This window comes from Thalassophryne amazonica, chromosome 7, assembly GCF_902500255.1.
Source record: "Thalassophryne amazonica chromosome 7, fThaAma1.1, whole genome shotgun sequence".
NCBI lineage: Eukaryota > Metazoa > Chordata > Actinopteri > Batrachoidiformes > Batrachoididae > Thalassophryne > Thalassophryne amazonica.
In genome coordinates, this window is record NC_047109.1 from 33,037,653 (window position 1) to 33,050,915 (window position 13,263).

General features: G+C 39.3%; 1 protein-coding gene across 1 annotated transcript in view; it reads right to left on the reverse strand.

The window, feature by feature from the left end:
* Nucleotides 1-2,044: 2,044 nt before the first annotated feature.
* LOC117513412 overlaps nucleotides 2,045-13,263 on the reverse strand; it is a 30,687-nt gene continuing 19,468 nt past the window's right edge. The window contains exons 2-5 of the mRNA XM_034173597.1: nucleotides 5,794-5,831; nucleotides 3,855-4,083; nucleotides 3,115-3,218; nucleotides 2,045-2,218 (exon numbers count right to left, since the gene is read on the reverse strand). Coding sequence (XP_034029488.1) covers nucleotides 2,060-2,218; nucleotides 3,115-3,218; nucleotides 3,855-4,083; nucleotides 5,794-5,831 — 530 coding nt within the window. The 3' untranslated portion in view covers nucleotides 2,045-2,059. The remainder of the gene's footprint in view (nucleotides 2,219-3,114; nucleotides 3,219-3,854; nucleotides 4,084-5,793; nucleotides 5,832-13,263) is intronic.

Genomic DNA, 13,263 nt, shown 5'->3' on the forward strand with positions numbered 1-13,263 from the left:
TTCTTCTTGAGGTTTCTTCCTGTAAAGGGGAGTTTTTGCTTGCCTCTGTCGCCTTGTCGCAGCTAAGGCGATTCTTTCTGCAGCCAATCATATCCACTGGTGGGCAGTTGGCCCATCCAGCTTCACCAGCCCCGTTTGCCGACAAAATGTCGTTACCAGGCTCCACGACGAGGACGTGGGGTTGCACTTTGGAACCCATTAGAGAATTAAATTAGGATATTCATATCAATACATCACTGTGGATCAGAAACCTGGAGAGAAACAGCATCGTCCATAACATCCCTACAGGTCTTTATAAACTGCTGCCTCTGGATCTTCTTTGAAGTGACGTGACCAAATACAATCAGTATCGTGTCAGAGAACTAATCAACATCTCGTAGGCAACCCACCCTGATCCATATGTGGAAGTGAATAAGCCAAACACTGAATACGTAAATCGTGCTTGTGCTTGGAGAATGTTAAGTCTATAAATCACATAGCAAATCCGCATACACTGAAAAAAGAACCAACTTAGAAAAATGTTACAATTGGGAAAAAACTGAATTAATTAAGTTGTTTGAACTTATATTTGATCTAACTTATCAACTTAAGTTCAAACAACTTAATTCAGGTTATACCAACTGTATCGTTTTTTTTTTAAGTTGGTGTTGTGTGGGCCGCTGAAGAGGAGGTACTGCTGGCCCACCACCACCAGTCGGCGCCCTGCTTGGAGTGCGGGCTTCAAGCATGAGAGGGCACCGAGACAACAGAGAGTGACAGCTGTCACTCATTTACACCAGCTGTCACCAATCACCACCGTCCCTACAAAAGCCGGATTATTACTCCACCTCCTCGCCGAGAAATCAGCTACCGTCTAAGGTAACCTTCTCTGCTGTGATTATTGTTGTATCTAACATTGTTCTGTGTGCAGCCGTGTTCCTGCGGGCTCTGTCTGAAGCTGGATTGGCGGATAGTGGGAGGGCGACGTTCTTCACCTCTCACTTCATCCAGGGACGAGACTAACAGGAGCTGCACGGGTGAAATTGTTTCTGGAGGTGGAGGTTCTCCCCTCCTTGAAGATCCGTAGGTGAAGGATTACTGGGTGTGTGGATACACACTCACCATTAACTGTTTTTCATCTTCTGCCAGCAGTACCAGGGTCTGCAACAGAAGACGGTGACCACCTGGGGACTCAGGACTTGGCGGCTCCGGTGTTCTTCAGGCCGTTGGTGGTGGAAGCTGTGTGGGTCCCGGCTCTCCGATCGCCAGAGGTCTCCTATCTTCGAGCCTGCCCGCACATCACCTTGTGTTTAATTGGCATTCAACACATATCTTTGTCTGTATCCAGTTGTGCGTTTCACAACATTAAATTGTTACTCTTTGTCTTATCCATTGTCCGTTCATTTGCGCCCCCTGTTGCGGGTCCGTGTTACGACACCTTCCCAACAGTTGGTTCAATATTTCTCTTTTTCAGTGTAGTATGAACCACACCTGAAGTGCCTTACATGATGTTTTTAGTGATTTCAATTAGTCTCTTCATTAGCACTACATAAATCAAACTGAAATGATCGTTTTTGTTTTACAACCATCAGCAATCATCTCATCATGTTACTCTGCTCCTGTCTGCACACCTGTTCACAGTTTGCTTTTGACCACTTTCCCATGATCCTCTGCTGGACCATCTCTGACGCCGAGACCCAAATGGTCCAGACATTGCCTCCTGTCTGCTTGCCAGGTCATTTGTATGTTTCTCAATTTCTTGGAACCACAACTGTGGATGGAAATCACAGGAAACTTGGAGGAAAGCCATGTAGATGCCAGTGGAGACACTTTGAACCTGAACCCTCAACATCCAATAATAGTTTCTACTGTAGAATTGTAGTTTCTTTTGGTAGAAACTATGATGGAAGTCACTGGTATAATTATAGTTTCAACTAGTAGAAAGTCCAGTTGGTACAAACTCAGATGGAATTTCTGTCTGTCGGATTTCCTGCTTACTGACAACAGTCAGTGAGCATGCTGAGGGTTCTCAGGTAAGCCGTGCTCGATGAAAGACGACTCTTCAGCATTAGCCATGGCTTTATAAACATGTGTGTGTCCAGTGAGGTTTTGACCATTTAGGACCTAAAGTGTAGATCATCTCCAAGTCCTTCTTTTCAAGTGGTATGGACGACACATTCAATAAGATTTCTTTTTTACTGGACTCGTTTCTTTCTTTCATGGCTTTTTTCAGACAGCGCTGCAACAGAGAAGAGAGAAAATGCATTCACATTAGTCATGAAAAAGAATGACAGACATAATTTATGAAAAGCATAGTTTTCTAAAAGTGAGACCAGACGGTTGTTGACTGTGTGTGAATCTCACAGCCTGATATATTCTTAAATTCATTTCTTAAGGCTGCTGCAAATTGAAGGGGATTTGCATCAGTGACCAGTAGAAGTAAATCAAATTGGTGTTTGTTATCATGTCACCGAGCGACGTCATATAATGTACTTTTAAAAATAGTGATGTCATTTACAACACAGCGGAAAACAATGGTGGATAGTACAAGTGTCTTTCCTTTGTTAAAGTTCCTTAATTATCCAAATTGTGGCCACACTAGCTCACTAGGTATTAGTCCACAGAACACTGTTTTCTGTGCTAGCTTAGCGAGTTAGCATGATGTAACTGCAATACTGATGTAACTGCAATATTATTGCCTTAAGAATATTTTGGATGGCCAAGCCTTAAATATTTGATAATTAAAGAATGCTAATATTCCATACATGTCATAACATCATTATTGTATTTGCACTGGTGGAATATCTTCAAAAATTAAATAAAAACATGTTTCCCTAAATGTGCTAACTTGTTCATGATAAGGACTAACATGTTATTTTCCAACCAGAACAAACAATAACATGACCATTAATAGAATAGTTTAATATATGTTGGTAAACACACTTAAAATAATATCAAAATTCTTTCTGACATTCCTCATAATAAGATATGGTCCATGTTGACCACTGGGTAGGACATAGTTTAACCTAGATTAGCACATAGGTTAAAAACATTCAATGGGATTCACAATCTAGTTTTCACTAAAACATTTGCTTAGGAAGTAATGTATTTATGGAAACATATTTGATAACTTACATAACTCCAGACGAATATTACAAGTGATGTTATCAGCAACAAAGTGGCAAAAATGACAGCGTAAGCATCTAGCATTACTTTGTTGGGCGGATTCTCAGGACAACCTGAAATGAAATTGAAAATTCAAATTAACTGTTTTGGAACCATCAGAACTGCAACACAATGATGAATCAGGACAGCATTCTGTTTATTGTAGTTTGTTCTGTTATCTGCTGACATTCTGCATCATTTTACCAGGAGGCAAATAGCTGAAGCTAATGAAAAGAATGTGTTTTTGAATGTATTCTGCTTCCATGTGATACCTGGTGGGCAGTGTTCTGAAATGGATGTTCAGCCATTCAAGCCAAATAATGAGAAAATGCAATGAGTGCAAAGTGTTTGTAAATGTGAGGCTTCAACTTGTTGATGAGGTGGGACTTCTAAATAAATGCTGATGTATGACAATTAGATTTTTAGATTTGACATGTGGTTGAGCCCATTGCACTCGTTCTTCACCCCCCCCCCCCCCCACAACCCATGCAATAATTAGTATGAATTATTATGATTATCATGCAAAAAGTATCTTTGCACTCCAATGAGGTTGAAGATAAATAATCTGAAGAACGTCAACAAAGAGCAAAACAGATTAATACAACAGTATACTGAGGGAGTTTTACTTTGTCAGCAGGGTTACGATTTGTTTTTCTCCATGAGGAATCTTATTAACCTCTAGTTGTGGAATGTATTTTTAAAAAACGTACCTCTTAGAATGAGATGAACTTGACTCTCCTGATTCTGTTCACCCACAGGTGCTGCCAGATGACAAACGTATATTCCGCTGTCACTGTACGTCACGTTGGGCAGGAAGAGATCACCGGTGTTGCCCAGCAAATCCACGTGTCTCTCTATGCCATTGTACCTCTGAATGGTGCCATTGGGAAGCTTTTTAGATAACAGTCCCTTGATGACAGCAGACGGCTGCTCTTCAACCTGTGACATCAGCAACAATTTATGAGAATTAGTACCAGACAGATAAGAAAGGCTGACATATTTTGTATATATATATATATATATATATATATATCAAATGTAAAAATAAAACAACTTTTGATCTGATACTAGTGCACAAAAACTGTATAGTTCTCTGTATGATTGAGATTATTTATCTTTGTGCCAAATAATATGGAACTTTAACAACAAATCCCATTCTCAACTATAAAAAGAAACTGTAATGTTAGGCATCAATAAGGATTATGGACAGTTATCCAATACCTGACAAATCAGTATACATGAGTTCTGTTTCTGTGCTAATCAGTTCTTCCTTTAACCCCAAAATACTTAAAAATACACAGTATACTAAATAACATAACAGTGTAGTAAATATTCATATGGGTAAAAAAGACAAAATGATGAACATCAGTGATGAATTAGTTGTACATCACAAATCAAGTCAGATCTGCACCTCTTTTTTTTTTTCCTTTTTGAGGGGCCGTTTAAAACAGTACCAACCTAGGTTAAGCCTGAGCACTGGCCTTTCCAACAGGGACTGAATCCTGAGTAACCTACTACACCTGGCTTCTACCATCATGTCCAAAATGATGGTTTCTTCTGTTGTTATCGCCACCATGGAAGTTATATTTTCATTATTGTCGGTCTGATCTGTCTCTTTCTGGGTGTGTTCAGTTTTTAAAAATATCTCAAAAGAACAAGAAAAATATATCATTGATATATTGACTCATTGGCCTTGGATAAAAAAACCCAACAACAACAACAACTCCTCTGGATCAGGAACCAAATTCTGCCTGTTAGTTTTGATTGTAATTCCTTTAATTTTATTTTCTGATTATTTTTATTTTGATCCAGGGAGGGGTCCATGCTTTGATCCTTGATCCTCGTGCATTTACTCCTGAAATTGCCTTTCAACTTTGACATTTGACTCCAATTCCTTTGATCTTTATCTTGATTTTTTTTCTCCTTACCCAGGGAGGAATCCTTCCTTTGATCAGTGGTGATGATTTCTTACATGCTGATCCTGACTTTCATTTTCGCTTGCTACTCTCCAGTCCTTCTGATTCTTTAATCCTGATCCAGCCTTTCAGACTTGAGCTTTGATCCTGATTTCTTTGATCCTGAACCTGTTTTTTTTGTGGGGGTTGGGTCTTTGATTCCAGTTCTTGATTGCAGGATCCAAGGCATCAACAATCAGGATCATAATTCACTGATTAGGATCAAAGTCCAGCAATCAGGAAAAAGCCCAGGAACAGAATGAAAGACAAGTGATCAGGATCACTGATCATGATCAGAGATGAGTGATCAAGATTAATAGTAAACCATCACAATTAAAGCTTGGGGATCAGGATCAAGGACAACAATCAGGGTCAAGAATATTAGAGATTGAAGAAAGCACCTTGTTACAAATTAAAACAAGTATAAAAGAAAATAGACTTAAGTGTGTGTTCTTCAAGCGCCCCTGTAGTTTACTGTATATTAACAAGATAAAAACACAACTTAAATATATATTTTTTTTTTATATCCCACTATTGCACATCCATAGAAGTATGAAACAATGATATCAACATCCCAAATACAAATCTGAAGAGACAGAACACACGTCTGTGTGTTTGGTGGAGCATCTCTGGTATTTGAGCATAAATTATAAAAGTAGTGCTAATGAAAAGTGCTCCAACAAGTGTTTCTTACCTGCCTGTACCATGTCAGCTGATGTACTGGACTCCAGGCTTGAGATTAGCGGTGCATCTGAGAGTGTAGTCCACACACAAACAGACTTTATCTCCAACACGTCCTGCCTGACAGCTAGGCACAAAGCTGAAGACAAAACCCCATAAAACATACAAGAACCCATATATTAATCTGACAGTTACATCTACACCAAACAGACAATAACAGTGTTTTTTATTATTATATTACATGTCTGCCATTGTTTCATATTCACTGGTTTTCAGTTAAATCAAAAATAAATACATGGAAAGAGTATTCCACAGAAGTAAATACGTATATCTAGTGCAAGCCTTGAAAGCTGAATAATTCATGGAAAATAGTGGTGAGTGCCACCAAGACACCCTTAACAACTCTGAAGGAAAATCAAGATAAATTTGGTCATCTGAATAGAATTAAAGAATAATAATAATCATAAGAATGGTCATGGGGCAGCAGAGAAGATTATTAGGGCCAGGCTGCCAACCATTGGTGAACTGTCAGAAAAGTGCTGCTTATCCGGGGCAAGAAGGATAATCAAAGATACTTCACATCCCTTTAACAATGTTTTCCCTCCTGCCCTCAGGTAGACTGTACCAAAGCCTGAGTTGTAAAACCCGCAGATTCAGGAACAGCTTTTACCCAACTGCCATGACAGTTAAATACAAATCGATAGAAAGGACTGTACAGTATAGAATGTAACATATAGAATACATTGTAACATCTGGTAGCAATGTTATCCTCATAGCATCTCCATATGTGCGATATCATATATATGTGCAAGTTTTTTTTTTTTTTTTTTACATATTTATCACTATCACACTGCTTGGAGGGGTGGTGGCCAAGTGGTTAATGCGCTTGGTTTCAGTCGGAAGGTTCTGGGTTCAAATCCCACCCCTGCCACATTTCTCCATGTAATGTGGAGATGCGTCAGGAAGGGCATCCGGCGTAAAACCTGTGCCAAATCAACATGCAGATCCACCTTGGATTTGCTGTGGCGACCCCGAGTGCAAACAAGGGAGCAGCCGAAGGGACTTACTTACTTACTTACACTGCTTGGACTGGTATTCTGTTTTCCTCTATTTGAGCAGTACATCGATATTTTGTTCTGTGACAGCATCTGTGAGGTTTTTTTTACTGAATGACAATAAAAACAAGTCCAAGTCTCAGGAGAAATTCTCAAACTAAACACATACACTTCAATTTACAAGTTACATAAAGAAAATGGGTAAAAAAATATCTGGAGACTAAAGTTTAACTTATGTGCCATCAACATACCACAAACAGAATTTTGCTGAGTTCACGTGTGCAAAGGAGGTGCACTTTTCAATTGTTATTTCTCTGACTACAATAGTAGTCTCAATTTTTAAATAACTAGAAAGTAAACTAATCAAATATTAAGCATGAGGTTAAAAAAAATTATTTTGAAAACTGACGCCTCGTTTCTATTGCCGTTACTGCGCATGCGCAATAGCGGCACTTTTAGAAAATAAACGCACACCGTTTTTGCGCATCTGTCTTGAAAGTCCGTTTAATCTCCGTCACACAACTAATCTCTTGTTCTTCACGAGCAGCAGGTATAAACACAGAAGCCATTAAATCAGATTAACCAGCGACTTCGAGTACTTTTGGATTCAACACGGATCTACTGTCCGAGATGTTTAATATACTCACCGAGCGACAGAAGCAGCAGGACACCGTGAAGATCAACATCTTGAAGCAGGAGATTTCACTGCAACGTGTCACAACCTGCGCACACACGGATTATAAGAACCCGAAAGACTCGTCACAGGACACGCCCCCAGCCATGACGACACAAATAGTCCCTGGTCGGATTTTCCCTGTTCCTCTATATAAGTTATTGGACTAATCTCAAGTAAACAACCGGTCATAACACAAAGTTTTAATAAAGCGCCGTAGAAGTGCAAGCGAGACATGGATCAAAGACAACATTATGACGAAAAGCTTCGTTAAAAGTCTGAAGGAGGGTGGGCAGTCGTTTAAAGAATGTAAAAAGGTCATTTAATAAGGGGAGAATTTTTAGTTTGTTTTTATTTTTTTTGTATTATATTTCCTGAACAACACACATTGTACTAAAATTCGTTCTATCTATAACATTTGCTGTGGAATGATCATTCTGTACACTGTTAAGTTCAGAAAAAAATGAGAAAGAAGTGCAATGAAGGGAGAAATATTATTTAATAAGTACATTCGTATCAATATCCGGGATTTTGCGGGACTCTATTATATAACACTGGATCACTCATTGGCTCACAGACTCCATACAAACCGCTGAAGCAAACGGGCGGCCATCTTACTACTCACAATTTACGCAGACTGCACTTAGACGGCTTATTAGAACGCCAACAATTTCGAGTAATAACCGAGCTGATTCTCTCATTTCCTTATTTTTGTTCTTTGGATAATGTAGCCTTCATCCCTCCTAATATATGTCTGCCATGATTACATATTTGATTTATCTTCTTTCTTTCTTTTAGTATTTTGACACATTCTCCCCTTCTAATTACTCATATCTCACTGGGACAAATGCACTTCTAAAAACTATCATTCTTTAATCAAAGTTTATACAAGTTTTGTGTAATCATTAGCAAGCGCATCGATATACAGTACGTTTATATAAAGATTTTTTTAACAGTTACACTGAAAGAACACCACTTAACGAGTTCCAGAAGAGTTGGTTTTCCCTTGCAGTGACAATATTTATTACACACAGCTCTATGAGCTTCAGCCTAATTTACGTAATAAAGCTCATATTAAACAACACCTAAAGCTCCAAAACTATGTACAAGTAGATCTAATGTCTTAAAATTGTTCGTCCAACACAAAACCCAACATGTGGCTACACACAGGCTGCTTATTATTAATTATCATCATTATTATTATTATTATTATTATTATTATTATTATTATCTAGGCCTATATGATGGAATAAGGGACACAACTCTTCAAATTATTGTTCATTACTTTCCATTTCAATCATACTCACAGGTGAAATGTTCGTCCAAAGCCTTTTGAAACGGCGATTTGCGCAGTTTATAGCTGCACATGAAGGCAGTTTTTGGCAAAATCACAAGAATAAAATTACATGCGCCTGGATAAAGATCAACAGAAAAGACCGTTCAGGAGCGGCACATGCGAGTGGTAATATGGCGGCCGATTTGCTTCAAAAATATTGGCGATCCAGTCTTATATACAACACCCAGAAAGAATGAAGCTGAAGACCGAATCCTGTTTCAAACTCTCGTTAAAGTAAGAAAGAACATTCGTGGATAACATGTATTAAAAATGGATTAAGGAGGTGAAAGCTCCTTCCTTTCTAAAATATTTCTTTGTTGGAGCTAAATGAATTCTACTGTTAAAGTGTTGGGCTAAAATAAAATGGAAGTGAGACGAGACTTGCTCAAGGGATTTCCCCGTGTGTCTGTTCGAAACCAAAAGGGAATTCCCCAAATAAACCATAACGTGCAAACGTTGGCGTCATCCTCTGAATTAACTTTTACGTTAGTTATGTGCACAAATATACTTACATACAGTTATGCAATATTTTCTGAATTAATTTTGAGTTTGTCTATCTCCTTTTCGAATTGTAGTATTATGTTTTTATTGAAATGAATCCATGCTGTTTCCATGATTTGTTCTTAATGTTTTAATTTTTATTTCTACTTTAGCATGGACTTCTTTGGCTCCATTATTAAAGTAAGTCACAATTCTGTGACGTTCTATTGCTCTCTTCTCAGACATTTCTAAATTCAGTATAACTGTATTATAATATGATTATTGGTATAATTTTATGTCTTGCTGAAGTAAAGTCAGTCAGATCTGTGAATTCTAATGGCAGTTATTACAGTTGGGCCACTGAACAGCTCAAGAGCCCCCGGCCTCCCTTACCAAAACGTAGTACATGCAAGTATGTTTCAAGTATACTTCCAGTTTTTTTTTATATATACTTATCAGTACTATTTTTTGGTAAGGGCTGCCAAACACATTGATTCCACCATCACTGGTATAAGGCAAAACAAAAATTTATTTGCACAGCAGCAGGGGTCCAGCTACAATTTGCTAGAAGGCACATGGGAGATACAAACTTGGATTTGATCCATTTTGTTGTATAAAATGCTGCACTCCATTATGAAACTGTGAGGATGATGAAAATATAAAACTTGCAGTATGCACAATTTCTGCAATAGGTAATGCGCAGGTGATGCCATGGATCACGTGATATGCACTTATGCAGCGAAACTAGACAGCAACTTCCGCATTGCGATTGAACCTTGTTTAGCTGTTTAGCAGATCTGCTCTTTTGCTTTATTTACGACTGTCTACAGAAATTATACCAACAGGGTGTTTCATTGCTGTGCATTTGATGGCACGAACCATACATTTTTATCCTTTAACCGCTGATAAAGAGTGGTGTGAAAATTGGGTGGCTGCCGTGAGAAGAGAGGCTTGGTTACCTGACCCTTTTGCAACTCTGCATGGCCATGCAATGATGTCAACGTGCGTGACAATTTTAAAGTTCTTTATCCTGTCTTTATGCAATTTTTCTGGATTATGCTTTTTCTGGATTAATTTGTCCCTCACCAAGCTCTTCTTTCTACAATCATCAACCTCCAAATCAAAGGTAAGGTCTACAATTTCCTTCATGAATTGTCATTTGAGTGTTTTTTTCCAACTCCATGTTGTGAAGTTGGTCATATTTGCAGACCTTTCTGCCAAACGTATTTGATCCATCATCAAAATGTAATCAGCATGCGCCTGAAAAAACTTATAAAATATGACGGGAGAGGAAGGAGTGAATACATAAAAGTCACAAATCACAGCATTTTGCGGTGTCTGATTTAGCAGGTGCACGTCAGGTTGTGGGTCCCGTGTCTGAACATGGTTTTAAAAAAGGGCCAGACTTTTAATCAAGGATAGACGGTACCCACGTACCTTGAAATGGTGAGTGTCAGTGCTGAACTTTATTTCGTACCTCTGTTACTGGGCACGTCCAGATTGCTCTGTCCGGTACATATGAGAGGTTTTTAATGGAAATGCATTGCGGTCAAACAGGACATTTTGTCCGATGTGAGCGAAAATCTGTTATACAAAATCCGATCCAGCATCAGCCATGCTGTGGTGTACACAGAGCTTGCCATCCAATATGGCTGCGTACACAAAACTGCATGTTGCGTGTGACAGAGCACACCGTCTATTGCAGGGACAGAAGCTGATAACATCTTCGGGGTTGTCTTGTCATTTTGGTGGCTTTCCTCACTAGTCACCTTCTTGCACAGTATGGTACTGTATGATAAATCTGTCCGGAGGTGGAAGCTCCCAAAAACTGTTTGTATTTCTGAATAACTGAGGTAAAAGTAGTCCAAGAGTGTCTAGAAACTGTACATGTATTCATCCCCCGACTTGTCTGAAGAAGACTGGATGTAAAAATGATGGTTTACATGTGCTATACTAAAGGGTGCACTTACTTATTCACACCATCATTTTGGCTTTTAGATTTCTATTTCATGAACTAATTCATTTTTTTCCACTGCGAGTTCAAAGGGCATTATTTTTAGAAATTTTAATAAGCCTGATTTATTTTTTTTATGTCACAAAAAATTCAAACCCATAAAAGCTCAAGCGGGCACTAACCTTTTCACATCACTGTAGGTGTAACCAAGTCCAGCACCACTCACAGTGCTGAGCTAAAACTCTCAGCAACACTTCACAAGGAAGCATCACCACTGAAATGTTGATCAAGGATCAAAGGTTAATCTAGCACCAAGTTCAATTTGTGCAGTGGGTCCAGTAAATCAAGTCAATTATGCAACATCACAGGTCCTCAGACAGAAGAATGGAATAACAAATTTAACTAGAAAATGATCAGAATAAATAGAAGAGGAAGCCCCTCAACAGCTGAAACGTCCATCCCACGGCCTACAACCAAGTCTAGAAGGACCTTGTACACTCAATCAACACTTAATGTTCTCTGGCTCTCAAAAATTTCTCTGTCTCTGCCACACAGTTATGTGGAGTGCCATCTAACGGGTGTGGTCAATTTGGTGGCGGGATTCACTGTGTGACAACGTTGTATTGTTATTTCTGGAGCGGAACACAACTTCATATCCAGTGCGTCTAGCTTGTGTTAAGACAAAACGTTGACTGGTTAGCAGGCATGTAACTGATGCGACGTGTACAACGTTACTGCATGTCCCATGATTATGGATGATGCTTTTGAAATGCAAAGGCAGCTGCTGCTAGACCTGATAGCATGGTGGCAATCCTGTTTCAATTGTCAAGCTTTGTACTATAATAGGCCAATGGTTGTTTCCTTCATTTGTTTCCTGCATTAGTACAGCACAAGCATAACCAGCTTTTCAGTAACATACAAATGGAAAGGTTTCCCATAATCTGGGTTACCTAACGCGGGAGCAGATTGCATGTCTGTTTTTAGGGCCTCAAAAGCTCCCGTTGCCTCATCTGCCAGACGAGGAGAGCTGCATTGTGTTTGCCCCACTGCTCTAATCATGGCACGCAAGGTGCAGTTTTTATAGCATAATCACAAATCCACGGCCGACTGTACCCTGCCATCCCAAGGAATGAAAATCTGTCCCACTGTTTGGGGTTTGGGAGCCTTGATTATAGCCTCCACTTGGCTTGGGGCTATACATCGCGTGGTCCCACACAACTGTCTTCCCAAGTATTCTACTGTTGTTTGCAGAACTGCAATTTGTCCTTACTTACTTTATGACCTCCATCTGCCAATGCATGCAATACAATTAATGAATCTTTTTCACACTGTTCTTGAGTCTCTGATGCAATAAGGAGATCATCCATATATTGCACCAATGTACTGGGTATATCAAGGTGTTGTAAATCTTCAGCCAGGACTTTGTTAAAGATGGCTGGGGACAGGTTCAGTCCTGAGGTAGCCGTGTATACGTTAGCGTTGTCCCAGAAATGTGAATGCAAACAAATGTTGTGAGTCTGGGTGCACAGGCCACTGAAATAGGCTGAACACAGATCGATTACTGTGTACCATTTTGCTCCAGCAGGGATGCTTGATAGTATAGTATGCGGATCAGGTACTATAGGTGCATCCATTTCATTATTGCATTGATAGGACGCAGATCATGTACCAGCCGATACTCTTTGGTATTGTTTTAGGGATAGGATAGATAGGAGTATTGCATGGGCTTGCAGTTTTTATTAAAACTCCAGCTGCCATTAGTCCCTTAATTACTGGTTTTATGCCTTCAATAGCCTGAGGTTTTAATGGATACTGCCTTGGTGAGGCAGTTTTGCTCCCGGTTTTTACTTTTATTTTACTGGTAAGGCTGTTTTTACTAGTCCTACATCCGTTTTGCTTTTGGACCACACCACTGGTGGTATTTGCTCTAACAATTTCTTGTTGGGCCGATAACACCATCTGTCCCTCTGATCTAGGATTGAGCT